The sequence below is a fragment of the Leptonychotes weddellii genome, chromosome 4, assembly GCF_054177405.1.
Source record: "Leptonychotes weddellii isolate Sample4059 chromosome 4, ASM5417740v2, whole genome shotgun sequence".
NCBI classification, from domain to species: Eukaryota; Metazoa; Chordata; class Mammalia; order Carnivora; family Phocidae; genus Leptonychotes; species Leptonychotes weddellii.
In genome coordinates this window covers 49,910,670-49,937,480 of record NC_138372.1, presented here as the reverse complement: position 1 = coordinate 49,937,480, position 26,811 = coordinate 49,910,670, and the positions used below count along the sequence as shown (strand labels likewise).

General features: G+C 40.8%; 1 protein-coding gene across 6 annotated transcripts in view; it reads right to left on the bottom strand.

The window, feature by feature from the left end:
• PDE4B (phosphodiesterase 4B) overlaps positions 1 to 26,811 on the bottom strand; it is a 428,537-nt gene that overhangs the window by 3,796 nt on the left and 397,930 nt on the right. For 5 of the 6 annotated variants that reach the window (XM_081818568.1, XM_081818569.1, XM_081818570.1 and 2 more), the window contains 8 exons: positions 15,077 to 15,170; positions 9,341 to 9,519; positions 7,979 to 8,077; positions 7,670 to 7,834; positions 5,296 to 5,395; positions 2,999 to 3,153; positions 2,765 to 2,887; positions 1,871 to 2,053 (listed from right to left, as the gene is read on the bottom strand). In XM_081818568.1, the coding sequence (XP_081674694.1) occupies positions 1,871 to 2,053; positions 2,765 to 2,887; positions 2,999 to 3,153; positions 5,296 to 5,395; positions 7,670 to 7,834; positions 7,979 to 8,077; positions 9,341 to 9,519; positions 15,077 to 15,170 (1,098 nt within the window). Of the gene's footprint in view, positions 1 to 1,870; positions 2,054 to 2,764; positions 2,888 to 2,998; positions 3,154 to 5,295; positions 5,396 to 7,669; positions 7,835 to 7,978; positions 8,078 to 9,340; positions 9,520 to 15,076; positions 15,171 to 15,787; positions 16,299 to 26,811 lie in introns of those variants that run through there. The other variant, XM_006751718.3, reaches the window with a different exon arrangement.

The window sequence follows — 26,811 nt, the reverse complement described above, 5'->3', positions numbered from 1 at the left end:
ACACCAAAGTCAGGGACATCTCTGATCTGCACTGGAACTTGACTGCAGATGATTCAGATATTTCTCTTGCTTCCACCCACTCCCTTTTCCTTCTTTATGTGTATTTAATGGATTTGAGAGACTATTTTCAAGGTGTTTTCCAGGGACCTGAAAAAACAAGCTCAAGGCAATGGAGAAAATGGAATGAGATGAACACCGTGCAATCATTTCCTTTCTTCATTTGCTTTGCTTCCGCTAAATGCTCAGAACTCTTTTGAACGGTAGCCTCTAGTTGCTTATTTGCTGGGCCCCGGGATGAGAGAGCTCTACAAATCCTAACAGCACCTAGTCAAGGGCTTTATTGCCAGATGACTCAGACAATGCTTGCCAGAGCCCATCTGCGGGAAACACCAGAATGGACCATGATGTCATGGCAACAGGGAGACCTGCTACAGTGATGGAGAGGGAAGAGCTCTGGGCAGAGGGCAGCTGGGTCACTTGGGAGCTGGTGAAATGAGCCAAGGGGACAGCTTCTCCACCTGATGCACGGGGAAAATAGCTGTTGTGTCTATCTCACAAAGCTGTGTGGGGGTTCAAACAGGACAAGTTCTGGGAAAATGTGTGGAAAACCACATAGAACACCATATAAATATACAACATCACTGTTGATAATAACTGGGCATTATTTTAATTAATTAATTAACTAACTAATTGTTCAAATTAAGGCTTTAGGGGATTTGAATTGGCCCTGACAACTGAATGCTAACATGCATTTTTATAGCATATTAGACTTTTAGAGCACTTTCACAGATTTTAAACTCATTTGACTGGGTTCCTTTAAAAAAAAAAACAATAAAATAATAACTGCAAGGGCACTTGGGTGGCTCAGTCAGTTAAGCGTCTGCCTTGGGCTCAGGTCATGATCCCAGGGTCCTGGGATCAAGCCCCGCATCAGGCTCCCTGCTCAGCGGGAAGCCTGCTTCTCCCTCTCCCACACCCCCCGCTTGTGTTTCCTCTCTAGCTGTCTCTCTCTCTGTCAAATAAATAAATAAATAAATCTTTAAAATAATAACTGCAAGGGTACTTTGCATTGATATTATAAGTATATGTAAGTTTGGGGGTAGCAGGTAGCAGGGAAAGAGGATAAACACTAACAAAAAGCCCTCCTCATGCTTTTGTGATAAAGACCTGGAATAGCCTATAGACCCTCTCAATCAGGACTATATGTTGCCCTGAAAAAAAAATAACATTTCAGCAGGCCCTGAAGCCTCTGTAGGGCTATCGATACTTTCCAGTATCAGCTAGAAGTATCTGAGGCATTTCTGCATCCCCCTGCCTCCAGCATATTGTCCCCAGTCCTCGGCGCACAGGGAATTTGTAGCTTTGGACACAACCCAAAGATGTCAGTGTGTCCTCAGGGGTAGAGAAGCAACCTTGGAAGGGGACACGGGAAAGGGCGTCGACTGTGAGGTAGAAGAGGTATGCGGGATGAGATTCACCCTTGGCCGTGCACTTGATTATGGAGAGACAACAGACACAGGGCGGAGGAAGCAAGGATGAAGAGTTGAGCTCCTGGATAAGGACAGGGATAAGAGAAATCTGGAGGGATGGGGAGGAGGCAGCAGCTCTGAGTTCAGTCAGCTGGATTTGCTAAGGTCATAGGCAACTCTCTAAACTGCTTGAGAATACAGAGACCAAACTTCAATGAGTTTCTGAGTACGGCTTTGCCTCCACCCTGTGAAATTTAGTGTAATGGAGAAGGCAAATGAGTCACAAGTAGAATGGAACTAAATGGGTCGTTGCTTCCTTATAACCTCAGGAATTAGCTAGAACCCTCCAGTTCTACAATCAGCAGAGCTCACAGAAACTTTGAAAATTTCATATTAGATACCTGGGATTTTTCCACAGAAGCCGTGTGCTTGTCGCACATTGGGCTAATCTCCATTCCCCTCTCCCGCTCTTTGTCGCCCTGCTGGAAAAATTCCTCCATGATGCGGTCTGTCCACTGCCGATACAATTCCAAGGACTTGGTGGGGTTGCTCAGGTCTGCACAGTGTACCATGTTGCGAAGGACCTGGAATCATCAAGTTTTGAAAATCCCATAAAAGACAGTGTAAATACTATCAGAACATCTCATGCCTCTTGTACTAGTACATTTGGTACCAAACCCAGGAACATTTTAGTTGCATTATAATTGTGGTGTGTGCACCAAAAAATGGTATTACAGTGACGCTGGCCAGACTTGCTTATTTATCATTACAGGAGTCCTGCAAGGGAAAATGTGTGTCTTCTCAGATTGACAGTCATTGAATGTAAAAATTGGAAGGGACATTAGAGGTCAAATGCTACCATCGTTTCCCTTTCCCAGTTTGGAAAAAATGCAAAGAATTACTCAAAGTAGATGTCTTCATATTTTCCACTTGTGGAAAGAGACCAGCTGATGGCAGTTTGTATAATCAAAACAGACCTAACAGTCTTCAAGTCAATGGGATTTATATCCAAACACGAGCTTTGGGGACCAGCAGTCACGTATCCCCTATTACAAATGAATTTTGCCATTTATTTTTAGAACTCAGCAATTCAATAAATAGGGTTATGTTTTTCTTCATAAATTCGAGGATAAACTTGAATGTCCATTTTCCTTAGCTTGTTCTGAAAATAAGCCCAAGTTGTAATAATAACCAGATATGAGACTAACTGGACCGATGTTTGTTTTCATTTTTTAACTGTTGCTTGGTTTAGTTTGGTTTGGCTTTGTGGTAAATCAAAGGCTTTCATCAAATACCTGTATACGATCCGTGTAGTTGTCCAGGAGAAGAACACCTGAACTTGTAACTTTCTTTGTTTCTACCATTGTCTTCAGATCTGCCAGCAGACTCATATGTTTGGACATATCCGTTGCTAACACCTAGGGTAAAAGGAAAATGAAACTCTCAGGAAACTCAGTTTATCAGAGAGAATGGTGTTTCTCCTCCTGAGAAGGGAAAGGTAAGTGAAGGATGTCGAAAGGAAGTCTTACCATGTCGATAACCATTTTCCTGAGCGTCTGGCGTTGCTTCTTGCTGAGATTCTGGAAGATGTCACAGTGTTCTTCCTGCAGCAGTTTGAAACCCACAGCAAGGTGATGGTTTTCCAACACAGATTCATCATTATACATCAAAGCGAGTTCTGAATCTGATAAACAAGGAAAAATGATGACTTAATAAGGAAGGGCTATAATTCCAACGTTGGCATGACTTCAGTGTGAAATCAGATCCAGTTCTCTCCAAATGATGTCAGGAACCAAGATTCACATGTCATTTCTCATCAGAGAAACAGTTGCCCTCTTCAAGGGGGAGTAGTCAGTTTCCAAGCAAAACATGCTTGTCGTAGATATTGGTGCAAAGGCTTTCTCCTTGACTAAAATTCACGGTATTTTAAAATCCTTTTTCTTCTTCTTCATTTCACATGAAGAATTTAACATTAGGTAAGTGCATTTCCAAGCAACTAAACCCTATTTTTATCTCAGTTTGTAATTTCCTTTATGTCTTCACACATTTTGTGCTTTGGGAAGGAATAAACGGAAAATGCCACTCAACTTTATCATATGTATTAGCATTTTCAAACTATTTCACTTTTTTATAGATTCCCCAGTCCTGTCACTTGTGACTTTCTAATTTTTCAAAGATGATAATAGTGTTGAGTGTGAGATTTTGTTTTATCCAAATAATTTAGCTCTTTGGAGCTTTCTACAAATATGGCAATGAAACATTAATAATTTTTTAGAACAATCTTGATGTCAGAGTTTCCGTCCTCTGGCCCTATATGTCAGAAATAGTAACATCTGTACCTAAATGACAGCTTCCAGCCTGCTATTCACACAGAAGAATCACAGACATCTTTTGTTAGGTAGAGCCCTGGTCTGCACTGGAGACTATGGTCAACAAATTCCAGAAGGAACATTTTCTCTTAATAAAGAATAATAGCCAAGTGATGGCGAGAGGTTACTCATTGCAGATGTTGTCACTCATATACCATTGTTTTAACTGTGTTCTTCGTGTTACATCCTCAGAATACGTGGTGGGATATATGAAGTCATTTCAGCACTCCTGCCCTGTTCACCTGTAATCAATCCCAGATCTGCAAACTGGCTTTCTATGTTCTAGTGTTGTCGGTGGCTGTAACAGAAAGACCACTTTTTTCTGTGTGAAGCTACCTGGCCAGTATATAGATTGATATGTGACACACACTATGCCCGCTGATATAATCCAATAGCTACGTAGTTGCCTGAAGTTTCTATTCTTTCAGTAGAAGAACAAGGTTAAAAATGAATCTACACCACATCTAGATCATTCAGATACTCTTTTTTTTTTTTTTAAGATTTTAATAATTTATTTATTTGACAGAGAGAGACACAGCGAGAGAGGGAACACAAGCAGGGGGAGTGGGAGAGGTTGAGAAGCAGGCTCCCCACAGAGCGGGGAGCCCGATGTGGGACTCGATCCCATGACCCTGGGATCATGACCTGAGCCGAAGGCAGTCGCTTAACCGACTGAGCCACCCAGGCACCCGATCATTTAGATATTCTGATGATAAAGTAGGACAGGGACTCTTTTATAGCAAGGAGCTCAAACATTTCTATAAAACCATCAGCACTTGATGTTAATGATGACCACAACTGTATAGCCAATATTCTCAGAAGAAAAAGTGCTGAGATTTTTAGCTTTTAGAAATAGTGCACTAACTGAGAAAATTCATGGATTTTCATTAGCATGGATACTAAACATTTTCAGCATGACAAAATCACTGAGTATAGCTTGGGATCCTAAGACTGGACCCGCACTAAATGTCACTGAGGTCATCTTCCCTATTATAGACCAAGCATTCCAGTGCTTTCTTTGGAGTCTTATTTCTTTTTGGAGGTTCCCATGCTCATTTTGGCCTTTCTCCTCAGTAAAGAGGGACACCAGTGGGTCACCATGTTCTATGTGAGAGTTCTGCATAAAATTGAAAATCATTATCACGTTATCCCCAAGCCTTTTTTGTCTTTACTGGATAATCCCACATCTGTTAGTCTTTCCTCATGTATTGTATTTTCCAAATGTAGAGTACTTTTTATGGCTCCCCTCTGACCCTTTCCAAGTTCTCCATGCAGCTCAAAAATTATGTTGCCAGACTGGACACAGTATCCAGGAAAGGTCTGACCAGCTTGAGTGGAATGGAAGGATTACCTCATTATTACCCTTATTATCATCCATAATGAAAACATTACGGGGGAAAAAATGAAGCAACGAATCATACAATTATCTCAAATGACTGTTCCAGTAGTGAACTCACTTGTGTTGATGAGAAACTGGTTGGAGACTCCAGGGTGATCGACGTCATGGATAGCAGCTGCAAAAATGGCGGCCAGAATTTCCAAATCGGTGAAGACGGCCTGCAGAACAAAACGAGCACATTTAACTCTATGTCCCATTGGCCTATCCTGCTTATTCAGTTTCATATTAAAGTATCCCGTTTCATTCTTGTTGGGAGAAGGATTGTTTGCTGATGTGGTATAATGTCTCAATGCACTAATTAAATGTAGATTCTATCCATCATCATAAGGTCTAATGTGAAAGGGATGATGGCGTAAGCCCATGCCCACATCGAGCTTATAGGAAGGCATTAGCACCATGCTCATGATGAGTGATCAGGTGGGGCCTGATGTTTGTTTCCTGGATCAGGTGTACGGCAGAATGGTGCTTATGTAACACGAGCACATACAAGTCAAAAAAGAAAGTCAGACTGGCTCTGCGCTGAGATACAACAACATTCATGTTTTCAGGCTGAGTAACTTAAAGAAGAAAGGCTAAATTCCAAACTCATAAGACTGGCAATAAATTATTTCCCAAAGCTAAATTTGTAGTGTGGTCAGAAGCTTTCATATATTCATTCATTCATCCACTCCTTCAATTCCTATGTGCTAAATGTTTACTATGGGCAAGATCTGAGAACTTTCCTAAGAAGTGAAACCTAATGCCTCACTGCTCCACTCCTTCATGCCATGTTGCGAAGCCTCTTCTGCCCCATCTGTACACGATAACTTAAACCTAGCATTTGTGTAGATATACATTCCTTCTGACTAAAAGGTCTTTCTCTGGCTGTAATGTCTGTCCTCATCCTCTGTGATTACTTACATCTTCTGATCCTTCAAATGCCAGCTCAGTGTCCACCTCTCCCGTGAAGGCTAACTGCTCAAGGACACGTTGAGCTCTCCCTTCTCTAAACACGTGTGGCCCCCAGTGGTCAATTTCCGGCTACACAATAGGTATCCTATCAATAACAGAAGGTAGTTGACGAACAGTGTTGACGCACTCTGTAATCCTTATACAGAAATACAAATAATACTGTTTCTCTCCTTCAGGGGATAAAACAGCCTCAGCTCCATCTCACTTTCCTGACCTCTTGGATTTCTTTTCTCAGGAAATACGGAACCCAAACAATAGAGTTGTGGCCAGTTTAATCTTTTTTCACCTTCCAAACTGAACCTGTGAATATGGTGGGGCTGGATAGGGGTTGGCAAGTCCCCTTCTGTAGTGAGCCTACACATTTTGGAAGAACCTGACTACCGTTGCTGTATGACAAAGAAGAATATGGGCTGCTGGGCACATTACCGCTAACATTGGTGCATGGAAATGCATTAATCTACTAAGGAAGGAGTCAGAGCCACCTTCTAGCAAGATGTCTAGCAAAATGGAACACTGTTCCCCTTTGCTTCAGCATTATTAATTCTAGATATTCAGTTTTAGATATTCAGTTACTTTTTCTTCAACCCATAGAATCAGTTTTATGAATTCTTAGGAGACTAAGCCTATGGATGCTTATTCCCAACAGGAACTATATAGGACATTTTATATTATATTTCTGTGCTATCCTTCACAGTGTTTGGGATGGTGTGGGCAGTTAAGATCAGTATATGCATACTGAGGATAAACTACATACTAGATGCTGAACTGGACACTTACTAGATACTGGAGATGCAAAGAAAAATAAAGCACCCTGGGGGCACCTGGGTGGTTTATTCGGTTAAGCGTCTGCCTCTTGATTTCTGCTCATGTCATGATCTCAGGATCATGAAATTGAGCCCCGTGTCAGGCTCTGCACTCAGTGGGGAGTCTGCTTGAGATTCTCTCTCCCCCTCTGCCCCTAGCCCCACTTGTGTGCACTCTCTCTCTCTCAAATAAATAAATCTTAAAAAAATAAAGCACCCTGGGGCGCCTGGGTGGCTCAGTTGTTAAGCGTCTGCCTTCGGCTCGGGTCATGGTCCCAGAGTCCTGGGATCGAGTCCCGCATCGGGCTCCCTGCTCCGCGGGAAGCCTGCTTCTCCCTCTCCCACTCTCCCCGCTTGTGTTCCCTCTCTCGCTGTGTCTCTCTCTGTCAAATAAATAAATCTTAAAAAAAAATTAAAAAAAAATAAAGCACCCTGTTAATTACTTGATAATTAAACAATTTCAATCATAAGAGACATTAAGAGAGAGTTACTCTGATATTCGAAAGCAGTGTAAGTAGAAATACCATTCATTTTTATTAGCAATCCAATTTATGGATGCTACACATAATAAAGAACCAGTTCAAACATGTGCAACTATTTCTGTAAATATGTTACATGTTGTATAGCCCTTTGTAAAAGAGGATGGGCAGGTATGCAAAACACATCATAACTACTCACATCTAATGCTGGCGTAGAAAGAAGAACATGGGTTGACTGGGCTACATCAGCAGCGTGTAGACTGTTATGATATGCCACATCAGAATGGTAATGGTCTTCTAAAGTCATCATGTAGGTTACAAATGTATCAGATGAGATTTTGAATGTCTTTAGGAGGTCTCTTTCCTATGTAGTAAAATGGATTAGAAAATACATAAGTCGATGTCCAAAAATGAGGAAAAAGTCAAATCAGGAAAATAAACTGGGATGGAAAAAAAATCATAAAGAGCCATCAAATTCAATAAGCAATACTCTCTCCTTTTCACTCACCTGGAATATGGCATACATGATGCATGTGAGGGGCCTGTTGTGTGAATATCCAGCCACATTGAAGATGTTAAGTCCCCATTTGTTCAGGTCTTCCAGCTCCTGTAATCAAAATCAGAGGAATTTAGGAATAAGGCCAGTTTTGTTAGCATGCCTCATTATTTTTATTTTGTTTTTGGACAATGGCTGTCTAAGTCTTTAGAGTGTCTATTTAGAGTGTTCTAGTTGCATGAAAATTTGAAAATGGAATGGCCTAGGAGGTTGGGTGTCCTCTTCATTTTAGTTACAAGTTTCTGTATTTTTTTTTTTTTTTTTTTCAGAAAAGAGAGAGTATGTGTCTAATATATAGATTTAGTTGCTGACCTGTATTTGCCGCACATCAGTCCTCAACCAAGTGGCATTCAGAGGTAGCTGCAAGTGGCTAGGGGTCCCTCTAGCTCCATTTCCCTGTCTCTCTTCTTCACGGATCACTGGCCCAGTAGTAACAGCTAGAAAACCATCTTAGGGGAACTCCTTTGCCCTTTGGTTATTATCACAAAAGGCCCGGTCGGGGAGACTCAGTTGCTAGAATGTGCGGAAGTCAACCCTAATTTAATGTAAAAGGTCATAAAGAATGCTAACCATGGATTATTCTATCTTAGAGCTCTTGGGCCACAGATAGACTTGGGAGAAACATTATTCAGTCTTGCACTGTGGGATTATTCCAAGATTATCTGATTAAAGGAGTAATTTATTCCATTCTGAATTCTTGCCCAGAATAAGGGATCTAGGCTCTCTCCAGAGACCTGCCCCTTGCTCTAATTGCATCTCTCAGAAAGCCTCACTGAATGTCTGTTTGCCCATTTTCTATTGTCACAAGACTGCAAGGACCTCAGTGGTCACCTTAGGCAGCCCCCTAGGGGAATGTGTAAATTCTTTCTGTGCCTTCCTCCACTGGTAGGGTTTGGGCTCTGAGTCAGTGCTGTCGACCTCTCTCATTTCTTCTCCAGCTCTGCCAATCAGTGCAGATTTTCCAACTAGTCTTTGGCATAGAGTCCTGGATCTGTCCTCTGGGACAATTCATTCCTGTCTCCTGTCGCCTGCCCTGTGGCTTCTCCCAGGGTGCCTCTGGTAGGATTTGCACTCACGAGGAACTTCCATTTACAAATCCAACTCTGAATAAAAAAATACAGCTCCTTTGTTGTAGGAAAGGGTCTTGAATTTGGTGCCCAGCAATGGACAAAGAGGCCACACCAGGCTTCCTATCATATAATTTAATCGAAAAGCAACAATGATCACTGCTCTTTTCTAGTAGATAATTTTGAGCGGCCACCTGCCGTAGAGCAAAGAGCTGCACGCACACTCGACCGCCCCGCTCAGACAAACCTTGGCCAGATGATCTTCGTTTTCCGTGTTGACTCCAAAGCGTGAGATGCTTGTATTGTTCAAGCTTGAACTATGCATTAGTTTTTTCACACCGCTTATCTGTGTCATGAGCTGTTGCTTTTTCTTCTTCTCTCGGTCTTTCTGGGTAGGAGATGGAATCTCCACATCATTCTGCTTGTCTGCAACAAGGAGAAACATTTTTCAGCCCCTGCGTGCCAGTGAGAACCCACTGCAAACCAGTATCCAGAACAACTTCCAAAGTCCTGTGCTGGGTTTTACATCTTATAAAGGACTATCCTACATTATCTCACTTGATCTCCAGGACCATCCTGTGAGGTTGATGGGAGAAATAGGAGAATTTTTTTGCTTCTTTTTATTGCTAAATAAACTGAGGCCCAAAGGAGTGAAATAAGTTGTCCGAGCAGGACAGGTAAGACTCAATCCTCCACCTTCTATCTGCAGCGTAATTTAGAATTACGTTTCTATATTTTCAAGGTAGGGCATCAATATGTATATGCAGATGTTTTGAATTAAATAACTTATATGTCTGTATAACAGAAAACATTCATGCAGCCAGGCCCAGGTTAATAAAAACAGGCTTTATGATCTACTCTTTTTATCATATTTGTATTTTTTTTAATTAAAAAAAAAATCCAAACAACTTTAACTGGATATAACTTATTTCAGTTTAGATGAGCAGTCTGTAAGTTAGAGAAATCAATGGTTTGTAACCTTCAAATAATGACTTTAAGCCTTGGCTTATTACCACCATTTGAGGTTCAGAGGAAAAGGATATCAGTTTTACTTCATGCTTTATTTTTATTCATTCTAATTAATAATAAACAATGCCTCTTGCTTGTCACAGGCATTAAATTGATTAAAACATTTATGCTTATTAAGTATGTATGCTGATCTCATTTAATCATTTAAAGAATTCTGCTACGACAAGGTAAGAGCAGAGCTGCGATTAGCGACGGAAACATCTACCTTCTCACAGAGGTTCTCCCCTCTGTATCAGGCTATCAAAAATATCAGCAACCAAATATTCCATTTCACTTCACAGGGGGCTTCATCTTGAGTCCTTCTGAGACATGCATTAACTCTTGCAGGCCCCAGGGATGACTGTGAGTGCCCGGAGGCAATCATTTATTAAACTGCTTTAACAGCTCCTTCACTGAACTAAATGACACCCTGTGGCTGAAAGAGTTAATGCAGCTCTCAGAGTTCCTACGTGTATCTCTGCTTGTTACAGTAAAAATTAGGACAAAGACGATTTCTCCATTAGAAAGTGACATGTTTCCAGATGGCATGCTGGGACTGAGACTATTTGCTTTCAACTCTTGCAAGATGGTGGCATATGTCACGTGTTCTCCCCAGAGACCTCCACCTGCTCTCAGGGCCCTGTGGACAAGGCATCAGAGCAAAGCAAGCACAGGGAGACAGAAGCAGCTCCCTGGCTGGACACCTCAGTACCTGGAGCAAGGCTATTCTCTATCCCTAGCATCCCTATGTTCTCTTTAGGTGCCCGCAAACTCTGAGCCTCATCAGTCTATGACTTTTGCCTAGCGAGGAATTTTAGTGGTCATTTCAATTAGTTTAGGGGTTTCCAACTTGCCTCAGCATCAGAAGCACCCAGGGAACTTTAGAAAAACACAGATTTATGAGCCCCACCCAGCCCTACTGAATCAGTATGTTTCAAAAAGCTTCCTAAATGACGCTGATGATCAGCGCCAGGTTTGGGAACCAATAATAATCCCACACTCTCACTTTTCAGATGAAGTCAGCAATTTGTCCAAGCTCAAAGGGTGACTTACTCAACAGATATTTATTTTGCAATTACTCAGTTCCAGACACAGTGACTTAATAGCAGAGAACCCAGGCCTTGAGGTTCCTGTTAAAAATTTCTTTCAGGTCTCACAATCTCTGGCAAAAACCACTATATATTATATTGTTTCTGACATCACTTTTCTCTCTGTCACTTCACTCGTAATAATTATAACTTCCTGCTAAAACGAAAAGTCACAGTAGCCCCTGTCTTTCCCGACTCCGTTCTTCACCATCCCTCAGGTCTGGTTATCTAAGAGGCTGTCAGATTCCCCTAGGCCACTGCAGATAGAGAAACCTCTAGTGGGCCTAGCGGCTCTGCCCTGTGTTAACTAAAGATTCCTTGCATCGGCCAGTAATTGAGCTGAACCACGACTGTGTCTGGAACATTACAGTAAAGAAGAAAGCCATTATTCACGGACAGCACCAATTTGACATTAATGGGTGTTTCCCTATACAGGCAGGCACTGAAACAACTGATGGGTTTCCCTATTCTGAATTTCCTCTGTTAAAAGCGTAGCCAGGGCATTGCGGAAATAACCTGAAACACAGACTCAAAGAATCGCCATAAACACTTAGTGAATTTACATTCCCAGAATGGTTATAATACAGTGGGGAAATAGTGGGCCAGCATAAATCAAAGAAACAAACAAACAAAAAAACAAATGCAAAATATGGTCACGTCAAAACCCTGTTAATGGCCTAATTTGAAGTGCTTTTCTTACTAGAGCACAGCGTTTAATCATGCAGACTTTCTAAATTCTTTCTCCTTGCGTCTTTGAAATTCTATGTTTTAGCTTTTGAGACATAGTCGGGGATTTACAAGAATGAGTCTTCTCTGTTTGTAAAAATACTTACTAAATTATAATACCATATCTAAATATCTTGCTTTGCCTAGCTCCCTTCCTGCAGATCCTGCTTTACTTCCTCTGGGGCCAGCGACCTGGAGCTCATTTTCATGTAAGAGCATCAATAGGTGGTTGCTTTGGTAAATGGACTCCTGCCTGCCTCTCAACTTGTCCATCTAGACACCATCCTCTTAGATGGAAACAGCACAAGTTTCCCAGCTCCTTGGAGTAAGGGATTCCCTCCTTCCTGGATGACACATTTTAACGTTCAATGACTCTTATTGCAAAAATGCTCTTTAATTTTAACTTAAAGCACTAAGGTCTTCCCATTTTTTGCTCACTGAGATGGTTGCCGTGCTCTGGCAAAATTCTTTTATGTTACTGGGAAAGGTTAAAAACATATTTTATTTTTAGGTCCAACAATCATGATTCCTAAAGATTTTTCTCCAAAAGAATATAGCTATTACTTGAATGTCCTTTAATGTGATTTTCTTCTATATGGTCTGAGTTTCTAACAACCTTCTTTCCTAGTTAAAGAAGTAATAGGGTATTTAGATCTGGGAATCAAGAGAGCAAAGCCTTAGTTCTGGCTCAGGGACATAGTAGCCAAGTAATCTTGATTAGGTTACTTTGCCCTTCTGGGCCTGTTTCCTCTCCCATAAAATGAGGGAATTGGATGACAAGGCCATTAAGGTCCCTTGTGGATCTGACAGTTTATAAAGAAGGCTTCATTCATGCTTCTCCAGGAATATTCCTCCAGGAATATTCACCCCACAAAATAGGATTAAGAGTTCCATGTCTGACATTTGCAGTTTGGAAGCAAGGTCTTGTTTGTTTGTTTGCTTTTTAGGATTACCCAATTGCAGGCCTACAGCCCATTATAGAGAATCCAGACTGCCGGGTATGTCTTAGCAAAACTGATCAACTCAGTCCGTATCAGAGTCACAGTGCTCTCCTTGTACAGATGAGGTAACTGATGTATCTTTTGTTGATATGAGGGATTTTTTTTCCCTATATTTTTCCAAGAATATTTAAAATTTTAATCTGTCTAATCTGTTTGATCAGGGCTACCTTGTGCACACACATACACCCACACACACACCCACCCCCTCCTAAGGCTGAATCTCTAAGAATTGAGATTCTAACACGTTCCCCAACAACCTGTTCTTGATAATTTAATTTTTGGAATAACGAGAAGCCAAAAGATTGGCTTTCCTCAAGAGATGTGCCAAACAGCAAATGAAATATTCAAGAGAGCGTTGACGTTTGCCTGTTCTTGAGATACACAGTGTTAACCCTGAGAGCTCATCTTTATTATCTTATCAGCTTTCTCACTTAATAGCTTATGATGATAAAAAAGAGATCAGTATGCTAAGCTAGTCGTGCCGTCCTTGGCAAGCTGCAAGTCGCTGGTGAAAGCTGCTGCAAGCGCACAGAGTTGCCTCCGCCCGGTCTTGGAAGACAAAGGGCTCCTGTAGCTTTACCCCAGTCGTGAGAGTCTCTCCCAAGACACAGACAAGCCCTGGCATTTTAAAACGCAATGTTTGTGAGAACAAAAATGAGTTCTTTCACTACTCGACTTTCTTCTTCTCTCCCACAGTCGTTAACCTGGGAAATATAAGACTCCCAGTTTATGAAAAAGAATTGGGTGTTGCACAGAGTAGAGTACATCTGAGAGGGACAGTGGAAGATGTCTGTCTTCAAAGGAACGAAGGGGGGATGATGGAGAAGAAAAGGATCGGTATATAACACTTGCTGTTCAATTAGATTCTAGCTGCCTCTTGGAGCTAGGCTATATGAAAATTCTTCTCCTTTGTTCCCTGACAAAGGTGTTGTAACTGCCGCTGGAGAAAACCAGGTGCAGAAGGAAGGCACCCACAGAGGAAACAGAAAGACACTTGTTCATCGTACCCCTGCCCATCTGCGGCCGGGAAATGCCGTGAGCTCTGCACCAGGCTGATCAAAGATTGATTGGCTGACAGCAGCAACTGCTTTGGAATTAGAGAAACAAGATTGATTTTTTAAAATAAAGCCAGAAGACGTGTATGTTGCCATAAAGCCCTGAGGCACATGGTCATGGATTTAATGATGTGTCGCAATGCCAAAAAAGAAGGGAGGTGTGATGTTCAGCTGTAAGAATGGGTTGGTTCCCTGTATGGTGGAGTTCTGTAAATGGGCATAATTCAGCAGTATTTGAAAGTCAACAGAATCAGAATCTAAATGCTACCTATTTATTTTAAAGTACAGATTTGCATATTCTGCAGGCCTTATTAAAGAACAATATAATCCAAATAGGTTCACTATACAGTAGAATGGCTTTAAACATGAGATGAGAAATCCCGAGTAATCAAACAGGACTCGTGACAGTAGCTGAGGATCTCTGATGCAAACGTGTTCTGACAGTGTCATGTGTTAAATACCAGCAATGTGACAACAGAGCACAACAGATAAAAAGCATCAGATTGGGAAGATAATGATGCAGCTTGCAGAAAGCCACATCTCTCAGAGATGTGAAGATTCTTCTCTTCCCATTGATCTTTAAGCAATAACTTAGCAAAGCAATAGTCAAATTACTTCCAAAGCTAATTCCCATGGCCCAAATCAACACACCGTTATTCTCCAACCATATCTCTTACAAACCACCTAAGAGGAAATCCTTTGCTCCAAGTCCAGTTATTGGAAGAATGTAAAGAATACCACATCAGAGGAGCCAACAGACTGGTCCCTCAGGTTTAGATGTCTGGACCCCCACCTGACCCCATTCAGAGGTCTTGGCCAAGATGGAAGAAGGTGGATGGATAAGGGGTGACCTGAGGTACATAGAAATACAATCAGCCTATAATAACCTCTGTCTTTGATGTCATTCTTTTCTTTTTTTTTTAACATCTTTCTGCTTATTATTATTTTTTTTTTACCTTAAATGTTGTCCTTAGTTCTTATTTGAAATGGCTTTTTCTGTGACTTGACCCCATTCCAAACTCACATAGGGATGTTGCTGATGGGTTGCAGAGATTAATAGGGAAAAATCTCAATTACGGAACAGATTTCCCAGTTAATATCTTACCTAAGAAAGTATTTGAAATGTATTCAGAAACCTGGTTCCCTGATCGGCTCATCTCTGAAAGGTGTGTCAGCTCCCGGTTCAGCATTCTTTTGAACTGTGTATGAAGAAGAAAAATGTATTAATCACCTAAAAACTAGCAAATGATCACTGTAGATGTTTTCAACTTTACTACAAACCAAGAGATTGGAGGAGCAGATACCATTAAATAAATGATTCTGCTTCTACAAAACACCCCTTTAATGCGAAACCATTCCCATGTCACCTTAGGGAAAAAAGAGGTTTTCTTGAGATTTCTTAGAATTAACATTTGATTTCTTCTGAAGATGCAAACATAGGAAAAGGAATTTTAATAGAGGTCAAGATAATTGCACTTGAAAAATGTAACAACTCTTAAAACACATTTATTGGAAATTAACTCAAAAATATTACTTGAGAGGAGATTATATGTGAAAAGTTGAAGAGAACACTAAGGGGAAAAAGAAGCATCCTTTAAAAATCCTTGAGCCGCATAAAAAGAATTGGATTAAAATACAGCAAAGTCTATTTAAATACGATGTAATACAGCATGCCCTTATACAATAAGCAGCCTCCGTGGGCTAAGGGACAGCACAAATTAAATCATTACAGATGTTTTTCTACTTCACAGAAAGCACACAGATGTAAATGTTTCAAATTCTATCAAAGACATATAACAGAATCAAATTAACCCACCTTGATGTAACCCCAAGATACAGATAACAAATAGTTTGCCTCAGGCATTTTGGAATGCTCTCCTTGCCACAATCCACAAATCCCTTTGAAAGAATTCACTGTGCTGAGAGAGCACCCCCGAAAGGACCGGGAAAGCCGAGCAGATTCAGTGGTAAAATAATCAAAACTTATAAAAGACAAAGTCTCCAAAATTTAGGACATTTCCTAATCCAGACAAAGCCCATCTTCGCACTCCATTCTTACAAGAAGCCTATGCTCCCTGCTTCTTTCCTGGCAGAGAGAGTAATGTAATCAGGAATTGCACGAAGGAACAAGAGCCTGTCTAAATGTATTCAGCTGGCTGGTTTGCAGCACTTATGAATTATGAATAGTCCTGGTGGCCGAAGGGGTTTCCACTCTAGATTAGTCCTGCTCAGCTGAACTCTGCAAGGAAGGAGCGATTCTTCTTTCCTGAGGGGTTGCCAGACTGGGAAGCACAGCCATCTTTCAAAAAGGAGAAGATTAAAATGGAGGAAGCCCCATGAATATTTAAGTAAATCTGAAGTCAGTACCCTCCCCCATTTCAACTAGGTGTTCTTAACCCTCTCTCCACTGCACAGACCATCCTCCACACAGGCTCAGTCACGCTAATGGTTTCAGAGGGATGGTGCATTTGAGTCATTTACTCTCTCAACATTTTTAAAAAACTGAGAACAGGTTAGAACTGTGCCTGTCTTCAGACTAGGCTTTCAGACTACAAAGATTTTTTTTTTTTTTTTAAAAGCTAGCTTTTGGGAGGATTTTTTGCACACTGACGGCGTGTGACAATGCGTTCAGCCATCCTTCACAATGAAACAAGTGGGAATAGAATGAACTTCTTTCATTTAAAAATTACTTCATTTGCAGAATGCAGTTCTCTCCACTCCATCAGCTTATTAATATGCATATTAGATTGCATTCGACAAGTGAATTAAACACGTTCGACCTTTCGATCTAGGATCTAGAATGTGTTAGGAAATGTAAGCTGTCATTTGCTGCATGAAGGGTGAATTATCTGGGTTATGAAGGACTACGCTGCTTTGGTATTTGAGTGTTAAACATCTAATTCATGTTAGTAATATTTAGGAGTTAAACTAAATTTTATTTCATTTTAGCAATCTAGGGAATGTTGAGAAAAATCATTCCCTTCCTGTAGACTCAATCTCTCTCTCCCTCCCTCCTGCCCCCCCCCCGCCCCCTTTTCCTTGTCAGCCTCAGAGGGCACAGGCAAGAGGAAAGGCGAAGAGGAGAGTCCCACCGCAGAGCTTCCCAGGCCCATCCCACTCCCCTCCTTCTCCCTTCTCTCCGTTACCCCACCCTTGGACTCTCAGAAGTTCAAGTACAGCATGTTAAAGCCAGAGCAAAGCACCATGGCAACAGCCCCCACCGCAATTGGCTCCCTTTCCTGTGAGGCTTTCTCCTTTCAAATGAGCATCCTGCACCAACAATGGCTTCACTTCAAGCATCCAAGCCCCTGTAGTGCCACTGCCTGAGCCCAGGAGACCAGCCTTTCTAGCTGAAGGCAACGCAGCTTAGCATTGTTGCCTGCTGGCTCACTGCATGATGCATTGTCCTCGGAGAGGTTCTGGAGGAACCCTGCTTGCGTCTGTGTGTTTTCCCATGACACACTATGTCAGTAACAGTAACCAGGGATGTCCAGATCAATTGTCTCGGCTAGTGTGTTTTACTGATGGAACCTCTATGCAGTTTTGAACTCCAGGTGAACCGCGTAAGTTCCAAATTATTTATTTTTCAAGACAAACCTGCTTGGTCATAGGGGCCTCTCATTTTTACTTCTCAAAAGTCAGGCACTTACACTAAAGACTTAGAAGCCGGAAAAGACAGGTGTGTATGCTCTGATTGATCAGCTAAATTTTGGCAAAGAGGGAAACTGTACTTGGAGCACTGCAAAAATATCTTGGAAAAAAAGCAGAGACCAATGATTTCTTTAATTATGTCTCTGCATAAGACTTAGCCAAATGTAACATTCAAACGCTCCATCCTCATTTTGGTTCCTTTGGTCGGTAAAATATTTAGGAAGATTTTGAAGTCAATCAGGTTTGCACTAGTTCAAATAAAACCATTTTATCAGGTATTTGATAAATATTTTTTGAACATCTAAACTATGCCAGGCAAAGCATTAAAGATAGAGAAGTAAAAGAAAAACAAAAAACACCAAGAAAACCAACAAAAACAAAAAACAAAACAAAACAAAACCAAAAAAACACTCTTTTAATCAGCTCTCATCCTAGTAGGAATAGTCAGATATATTAGGGCATGTTAGTTGACCACAACAGTTTTTTTTTTTTTAAAGATTTTATTTATTTATTTGAGAGAGAGAATGAGATAGAGAGAGCATGAGAGGGGGGAGGGGCAGAGGGAGAAGCGCACTCCCCGCCGAGCAGGGAGCCCGATGCGGGACTCGATCCCAGGACTCCGGGATCATGACCTGAGCCGAAGGCAGTCACTTAACCAACTGAGCCACCCAGGCGCCTGACCACAACAGTTTTAATAGTCTGGAGAGAGTGGGGCCAGTTCTTTATTAGTCATATTGGCTCCTGTGCTCAGAATAGAGAAGCAGGTAGAAATTCAATAATAAAAGGCTAGGAAGGGAAAGAATTTCTCCTTCCTTTCGTTCTAAGACCTCCCATGGCCACAAAAATCCTGTTGGGATACACTGTCATTCAGTCCCAACATGGGAGCAGGGCAAGTGGCTCTCAGCTACAAGGCTGAGAAGAAGCCAAACTCCTCACCTTTCCTGCACTGATTACAGAAGGAGTAAGCTATATAAATAGTGACAGATGAATACCACCTCCCTCCTGCTCATGCCTAAATTGCTCTCCTGTGAGTCTGTTGCTACGGGCCTAGCAATGCCACCAAAAAGCCAAGTCATGCTAAGGTAACCATAAAGCACATATCATGATGAAGTATGCATACAGAGGTCACTCAGGGTCAGAAACTGACCCAATCCTAAAATGCTGCTTAGCAACAACCATTGGTTTTCCTCCTCCATAAGGGAAGGCCCAACCACACTGACCGAGGCCATCACTGCTCTCATCCAAAAGCATTTATGAAGGGCCCACTTATGCTGGGCAGCAGACGGGAGCATCTTTTCTTTTCCATTCTAGCAAATGTAGAGGACAATCAGTATGATTAGTGCTGGCCTATGTGATGAAACACACCAAGAGGTGGAAGAGATAGGAACTGTGTTTGAGGTTAAGGCGGAGGAGACAGTTGGACTATTTGGCTTAGTTGGATTTTCAGGGTCAGACCCCCATATGAGAATTGTTTCTGTGGAGCCAGAGATAGCCACAATGTAGTGGACAAATCCTGACTGTCACAGTCAGCTCTCACCCACAGTCCTTTGAAGTCACCTCACCTCTCATATTTAAATGAAAATGATGCATGGTTTTCGGCTCTCAGCCTTCCAACCTGCACCTGTCATGATTCTATGACAAGTTCCCTGGCCATCTCCTATAGACTGGACACAATACTTACCAGCAACTGATATTTCCCAGAAAACAAAACACTCTCAATACTACTGAGAAAAACACCCCGAATGGGAAATGCTTCAGTCTGTAAGAATAAGTCACCAACAATGGAAAAGAAGCATTTATAATGTCTCCAGAGTTTGATATTCTAAGACTCTTGCCATCTCTTGCAAGGTTGGGTGTTCAGTCTAGATACGAAGGTAAAATAGCTCCTAAGTGAAACCGTGTCCCAAGGAGTTATGGGATTGAAAGGGAATGGACATTATTTATTTTGCCAAATGCAGTAGAGAAATGCACAAATAGGAGCACACTATTTCAAAGATAAATATGTCTTTACTACCTAACGTACACAGATCCTATTTTTCTGTTAAGAATCTGCCTTCACAAGAAAACCCTGTTAGAGCCTACCTAGAAATAATGTCCCCAGAGGAAATGGCCCAAGCCCCTTTTGAGTACAGACGAGGAAAATTTGTGAATGGACCCTTAGTAACACAAATTCCTTCAATGCTTCCTTAAGCTGATGCCCGCCACCAGATTTGTGAACACTGCTAGAAACTGCAGTTCTTTTTTGAAAATGGACAAGGATATCATTCTCTATAAATGCTTTAATCTTGCTTGCCTCGAATATATCTTCTCTGTAAAATCACACGTGAATGTTTTTGGATAGGCTATCTTTAATAGTGGGAAGTCATTTAAAACATATAGTAGCAAATCCGAAATTCACTTACACTTGATATGAACATTGTGTTTTATGGCTTCAATTTTTCTTTACCTTCAGTGCTACATACAGAGATTATTTTCTTCTGAGCCAGTTTTTTTTGTGAAACGATGGAACACTTCCTCATTCTTCTAGCTTTCTCATGAGAGGACTGGTTTGAGCTTTGTGCAAAGATCCACAAGCAACTTAGGAGCTCTCTTGGTAAAGAGGTCTTAGCTACACTAACCACACGGGAGGCGTGGAGGAGGATCTCAGAGATTGCTCCCAGTTCTAAAACCTGGTAGTTTTATATTTCTAAGAATAAAACAATTCAGAAGAATAGTCATATGAGCGGCTAGTATCAAGCCCATAGAACAGCTACTTTTAAGACTCATCTGGGCTTGTGAGGGGGTGACCTGGATGTCACCGAGGAGTGAATCTTTAGTGACCCACTGTATCTTCAGCCCATCAAAAACTAGATAAACAGGCACTTTCCTCTCATTGATAACCTCACGCTGAAGTCAGTAGGTGAAAACTGTGTGGATTTAAAAAAAAGAAAAGAAAAGAAAGAAAGAAAGAAAAAAAAAAAAAAGGAGCCAAAGAGAGGAAGAGAGCTTCAGCAGTTACCCTTGTGGGTGGCCGTCTACGCAGGAGCCCATCTGGGAGACAGGCGCCTTATTGTGTGGGACCTTCCTGTTTTCGCAGTATGAAACAACTGCCCAAGTCATTAAAGTCACAATGACTTTATTAGGGACTGCATTTTGACTCATATTTTACACATCGTTAGTCACAACTTAATCAGAATTCCTGGGCATCAGGAAAGCAAAGGGGCTGAAAATTCTTCCTCCGAATGCTAGCGGAGGTAGAGGGAGTTACAACAGCTCAGGGAAGGTGCACAGCTCAGGGCAACATGCACGTCAGGAGGGCTCGTCTCTGTCTCAGTTCTGGCACGAGCTCCATGCGTCATCTTGGGTAAGATAAATTGACTTTTGGGGGCTCAGGTTGTTTTAGCGATGGGCACAGTTTCTTTAGTTATAAAATGGTTAATTTTGAAGGTTCTTTCTGATTCCAAAACATTGCTTCTTTCATACCCTTATTTTCACATGGAAAGAAGACCCAAAGAAGTGGAGAACTCTAATTGCTAAGCACCTACACTTTTCTTTGCAATATCTGATGTAAACAAAAAAACAGGGATATACTGTACTTTCTCTAGAACCCTTTATCAAACTCACGATTTCCACAATTCTTCACATTTCAGATCATCTGACAGTGAGGGTCCCATCTCTTGTTTCCTTTTGATCTTTCCCTGTCTATCATCTCTTTGAAACTTCATGTCACAGTTGCGTTAATGACCTGCTTATCATATTTGAGAGGGAAATGAAATTGAATTGAGTGAGTTGGTAACAGGAATCAGGATGGGAGAACATGCCATTCGTTGTCCATTAACATCTACTACACTAGACACCATAGTTCCATGGTGCGCCATCCCAGAAAACAAGCTCTGCTGTGTGAGTATCTGGAGCACATCGTTGGTACACCAGGGAATAAAGTTAGGTCATCCTAACTGCCCATGTGATACATCAGAACAAAATTCATCTAAACACACCAGAATTGAGTGATTCTCTTCTCAACTGCCCAGTGATGTAGTAATCCACAACAAATACAGATTGAAAAACAAGCAAGGACTTCTCTGGCATATTCTGCAACAAAACATTGGAATTTATGATGAAGCTAAAATTGAATAAACTCCACTTGCTGCTTAAAGGACAAGTTATCTGCTCCGGTGACATTTTAAAAGTCGAAGAGGGACAGACCATTAGTGCTTTCATACACAGAATTGAAAAACAAGAAAACAAAACAAAACAAAACAAAAAAAACAAAAGAATTTAAATACAACACTCTACAACTTGACTGTAGGTCTTGAACAGCCCTCAAAATTATTAGGTGTTTCTTCCTACCTATCTATCTATGCTCTTTGCCGCTGTCCATTTTTCTTAGAATTTCTGAAACTTTTCAAGAAGAGATATGGCACACATTATTGGGACACTAAAAAATTGACCTCTCCTACACCCAAACTAATTCCTTTAAGAATGTTTCGAGAAACTTCTCATGACTTAACATTCCCTTAATTCCAAAAGTTGCTGCAATGACACAATTAAATAGATACTATATTTATATTCAAAGATGTATTGAAATTTTAGATAAACAACATTTTTTAGTATAAGTGTGTTCTAGAAATTTCATGTCCCAAATATCCCATAAAGAGATTGGATTTCAAAATCATATACTCACATTGTGTCAGGTTTAGAGGTATTGTATATTTTTAGATAATTGAAAATGTTCACACTTGTTCTTTTTGACAGAGGTCTTCCCTTCTGCTGAGAAACCCAGCAACACTGCATCTGTTACTGGAGCTTCACAATTTCATTTTATGTATTTGAGTCTTTTCTTTTAATCTGGCTGTTAATAGAAATAGATTGCAAAAAAAAAAAAAAAGAGGTACGTTGGCAAATCTGGGGTGCTGGCCTAAGAAAGATAGCAAAGGCCTTTCTTCAGCAGATAACATAAATCATTGCAGCAACTGAGAAAAGGCAAGGAATCAAGGCACACTATTTAGTTACCCTTTTGTTTTTGCATTTAAGCAATCTATCATTTTTTTCTGTGCATAATGGCTAATATTTAACCTCAAGCTTCTAAGGCCGGTTCTAAGGCCATGGGGTGTTAAGGTGATTCCAAAGCAGATGACTAAGGTTTCTGTTGGACCATTTCATGGCCAGAAGTTCTACAACTTATTATATTTTTTAAATTAGAAATCTTAACCATGGATCAGACCCATAGCCCATCCAGTCTAGTGTCCTCTACTGACTAGCTAAAAACAAGACCTATGCCTCAAGACCTTCAGATCTGACTTGAAAGCCATTGACACAGAACAGAAAAATCACCCCCCAAACATGTGCTTTCTTTTCATAACCCCAAAAGCATTGGTCATGATTCTCCTTAAGAACTGATTTCCAATTTTATTCTATAACATCTCGGTTGTTTAAAATTTTGTTTAAAATAAATATTACCTTATTAGAATTCTCGATATTTTTGCAGCTACAAAAATCTACCACAGCTTGTTTTTGAGATTACTACTCTACCCCTTTAAATACATCATGTGATATGTATTGTGGTTAATATTAATTATATTGATTATTGCTAACTATGTTCACATACCCTTTGAGATAAGAGACAATGTGATGCTTCAAAGCCTGCTGTGGAAATCACTACTTCTGGATTAACAGTTTCCCAGGGCTGGAAATTTATAAGATCAACTCTAGGGACCATCTAATAAATAAAGGAAACCCACGGACTACAGAGACATATCATTTTATTCCCTGAAAACATATACGTTATCTGTTTTGGCATTTTGGTACTCCCTACACTAGAATTGAGAAGAATCTGCCACATGGTGGAGGCTAGAACATATTTTTAAACTATAAAGGATGAAAACAGTGGTCTTATCTAATTTTATTCTATAAAAAATTATATCGTGCATTTCATTTTCTTATTATTAGCTCCCACAATTTAAAATAGATGGATGAGTGCTCTGCACAACAATGCACCCCAGGACGTATAGTTTGTCGGTTCATGGAAGGCTTATAAAAGTAGTTTCAGAGTTGGAGGTGTAGGTCATACATGACGTAGAGGGGGCTCTGGTTATAGTTGGCCTTCCCAGGGAGATCTAACAGCATAGAGAGGACTCTAACAGCAAACTCAACATCATACTAGCATGCCATCAGATCAGATGAGCATCCAGCTGAGTCTGGAAATAAAATACTCATCTGAGAAACTTGGCAAGTCACTGAACCTCTCAGAGACTAAGTTTTTCCAACTTTAAAATGGGAAAGTTAGAAATAATATATGTAAAGGGATTGGCAAAGTGTCTGTAGTACTTGTCCTTTATCCCACAAGATTTATACTTGAAGCTGATGTTTTATTTCTCAGTTTTGTCTCTGAATTTAATTTAATTTAAGAGGGTGGGGAAGTAGGGCAGAGGGAAAAAGGGAATCTCAAGCAGGTTCCACTCCCAGTGTGGAGCCATCTCAGGGCTCGATCTCACGACCCTGAGATCATGACCTGAGCGAAAATCAAGGGTCAGATGCTCAACTGACTGAGCCACCCAGGCGCCCGGTTTTGTCTCTGATTTTTAAAAGAATCTGAGCTTATGGTCCGGTCTTCACATGGGTTTGCATTTGGGTGGAGCTTTCAGCTGGCTCTCTGGCATCTAAACTCTTCTTCTTGTTGAAAGTAGCTGGTATAGGGGTGCCTGGGTGGCTCAGTCGTTAAGTGTCTGCCTTTGGCTCAGGTCATGATCCCAGGGTCCTGGGATCGAGCCCTGCATCAGGCTCCCTGCTCAGCGGGAAGCCTGCTTCTTCCTCTCCTGCTTCTCCCTCTCCCACTCCCCCTGCTTGTGTTCCCTCTCTCGCTGTGTCTCTCTCTGTCAAATAAATAAATAAAATCTTTAAAAAAAAAAAAAAAGAAAGTAGCTGGTATAATTAACTACAGAATTCCCACAATATGCTACTGCTGATGTGACGCAGTGCTATGTCATTTTGATTACATGACACATAAGTTACTCATAGAAGTTCTGGCTCTCTGGTTGACATTTAGATTATTCACCAGTCTAAGGAGTGTAAACCAGAATTGCCAGAAAGATAGATGAAACCCGTCAAATGAAACCATAACTCAAAACAGCCTGGTGTTAAAACTATATCATTAAAAAAAAAGCGTATTCTGAGATGTCTCGCTGTTGCTAACTCTATCCATTCATGATTCCATGACTTAGCCAATTTCCTCAAATTAAGAGACTTTGGAACTCTTCGTGTATGAACAAAAGCCACGAATGGGCACAAGTTGCCTGACACAAGGATAACTGCACCAAATATTCATTTTGCTCAGGTTGCCACGGCTGAGGTCCATCCAGTAGCACATCTGAATTAATTGAATATGTGGCTAGGAGAGCAGTGAGAGGAGTATCAGCAATATGTCAGGAACAAAAAATATAACCAGACAATGACAGAATGACTAAACGGCTACACTCCAGACAAAACAGATATTTTGAGTGGCTGAGTTTCAGACACAACATGTGCTCATAAACATGTTCCCAGCTGAGTGTACATCGCCAGTCTCTGAAGGGCTTAGATCCTTGGCCACAGGATGCAGACTTTCCAAGAAAAAGGTAAACCAAATGCCCCAATGCTGAACCAAACAACAGCGATGTGCTTCACGTTTTTGTTCATAGGAAGAGCGTTTGACCCTGATGGCTTTGTTCTCTAGTGTCCGACTCTGAATTTGGGAGAAGGCTCAGGAGCAAGCTTTTGCAGCTTCTGAGGGTAGTTTGAAGAGTCACTGCAAACCAGATGGGAGTTTTTCATTCAACTGAACAATTAGAAAAATGAACTGGGCGTGGCAAGCACCTGCACGGAGCACGGTGTAGTGCAATAGGAAACAGGATTCCTGGGTTCTAATGGATTTGCCACTAACAACATCATTGGTTGTGGACAAATTAGATTACATTTCTAAGCCTCATGCAAGGGATATTTATTTGAATGTCTACCATGTGTCTAGAGGTATTCTAAATGCTGGGACCACTATAGCGAACAAGGTAGACACAATTCATGTCCCCAATAACCTTACAGTCTAAGAGAGGAGATGAGTAAAAACTAAGTTCCACAACAGAAAATCAAAATCATAAATTTGTGAGAGCCAACTGTAAAACCCACAAGGTACTGGGTTAGGATAATTAGAGAAGTTCTCTCCAAAGTGGTAACATCTAAACTGAGGCCTGAAAAATAAGAAGGGACCTGGATTGAGCTCTAGCTTTCAAATTCTATATAATTACATGTTTTGTTACCAAGTCATATAAGAATATAACAAATTGGCCTGTGGATTTCCCTTTAATTTTTATTTTTATATCATTTGACTTTGGAGCAAAAAGAACAAGATTTGATTCTAGGGCGTCAGCAGTGAGTAGCTGAAGGGCTTGGACAAATCAGTAATGTCTCTTGCATCCTGTTTCACACTGAAAAGGGGATATAGTAATACTTTCCTCCTGATGAGCATCAGAATGAGATCACATAGGGAGAGCTCTGGGTAAGCAGGAAAGCCCTCTTCAGGTCTGTTTCCTTACCTTGCTACCTTGGATCTGGGCAACACAAAAATAACAAACAGCTATACACTTAGAGAAAGTGGCCCTTTATTTAATGCTCTATCCCAGGACCATAGGGAACTTTGAGAGCAAATAAGCTTTAAAGTGAAGAAAGAGGCCTTAAAAATCCCCACATCGCTCCATAACTAATGTTCCCTCAGGCAGAATCAGAGTTCTCTGGGAAATGCAGTCGTGGATCGCAGGGCTAGATTTGAAAAGCAGTGATCAAAACAGAAAAATCTTTCCTGAGTTCTTCCTCATTAATATCGCCTCCTCTTTTATTACCTTTATGAAAAAGGGCTCATATTTTACTCATTTTAACCCAATATATTCTCTTGCTTTAAAGGAAAAGAACCCATTCCTGTCCAGGGGTTCATGTTTATATTTATTTTTGGCAAGGCTCCTACTTAGGATTTACTAAGGGCTCTGAAAGGTGTTTCTTGAAAAGCAATGTATGGCCTTTCTTAGTTTGAAAATTATTCTATGCCCCATCTACAATGCAGCATTAGATAATGAATTTATCTTAATACCATGAACATATAGAAGGAGAGTATTAACAAAAGAATATTTTTAATTATTGTAATCAAAATTAGATAAAGTCTTTGAAATTAAATTATACTGATTTAAA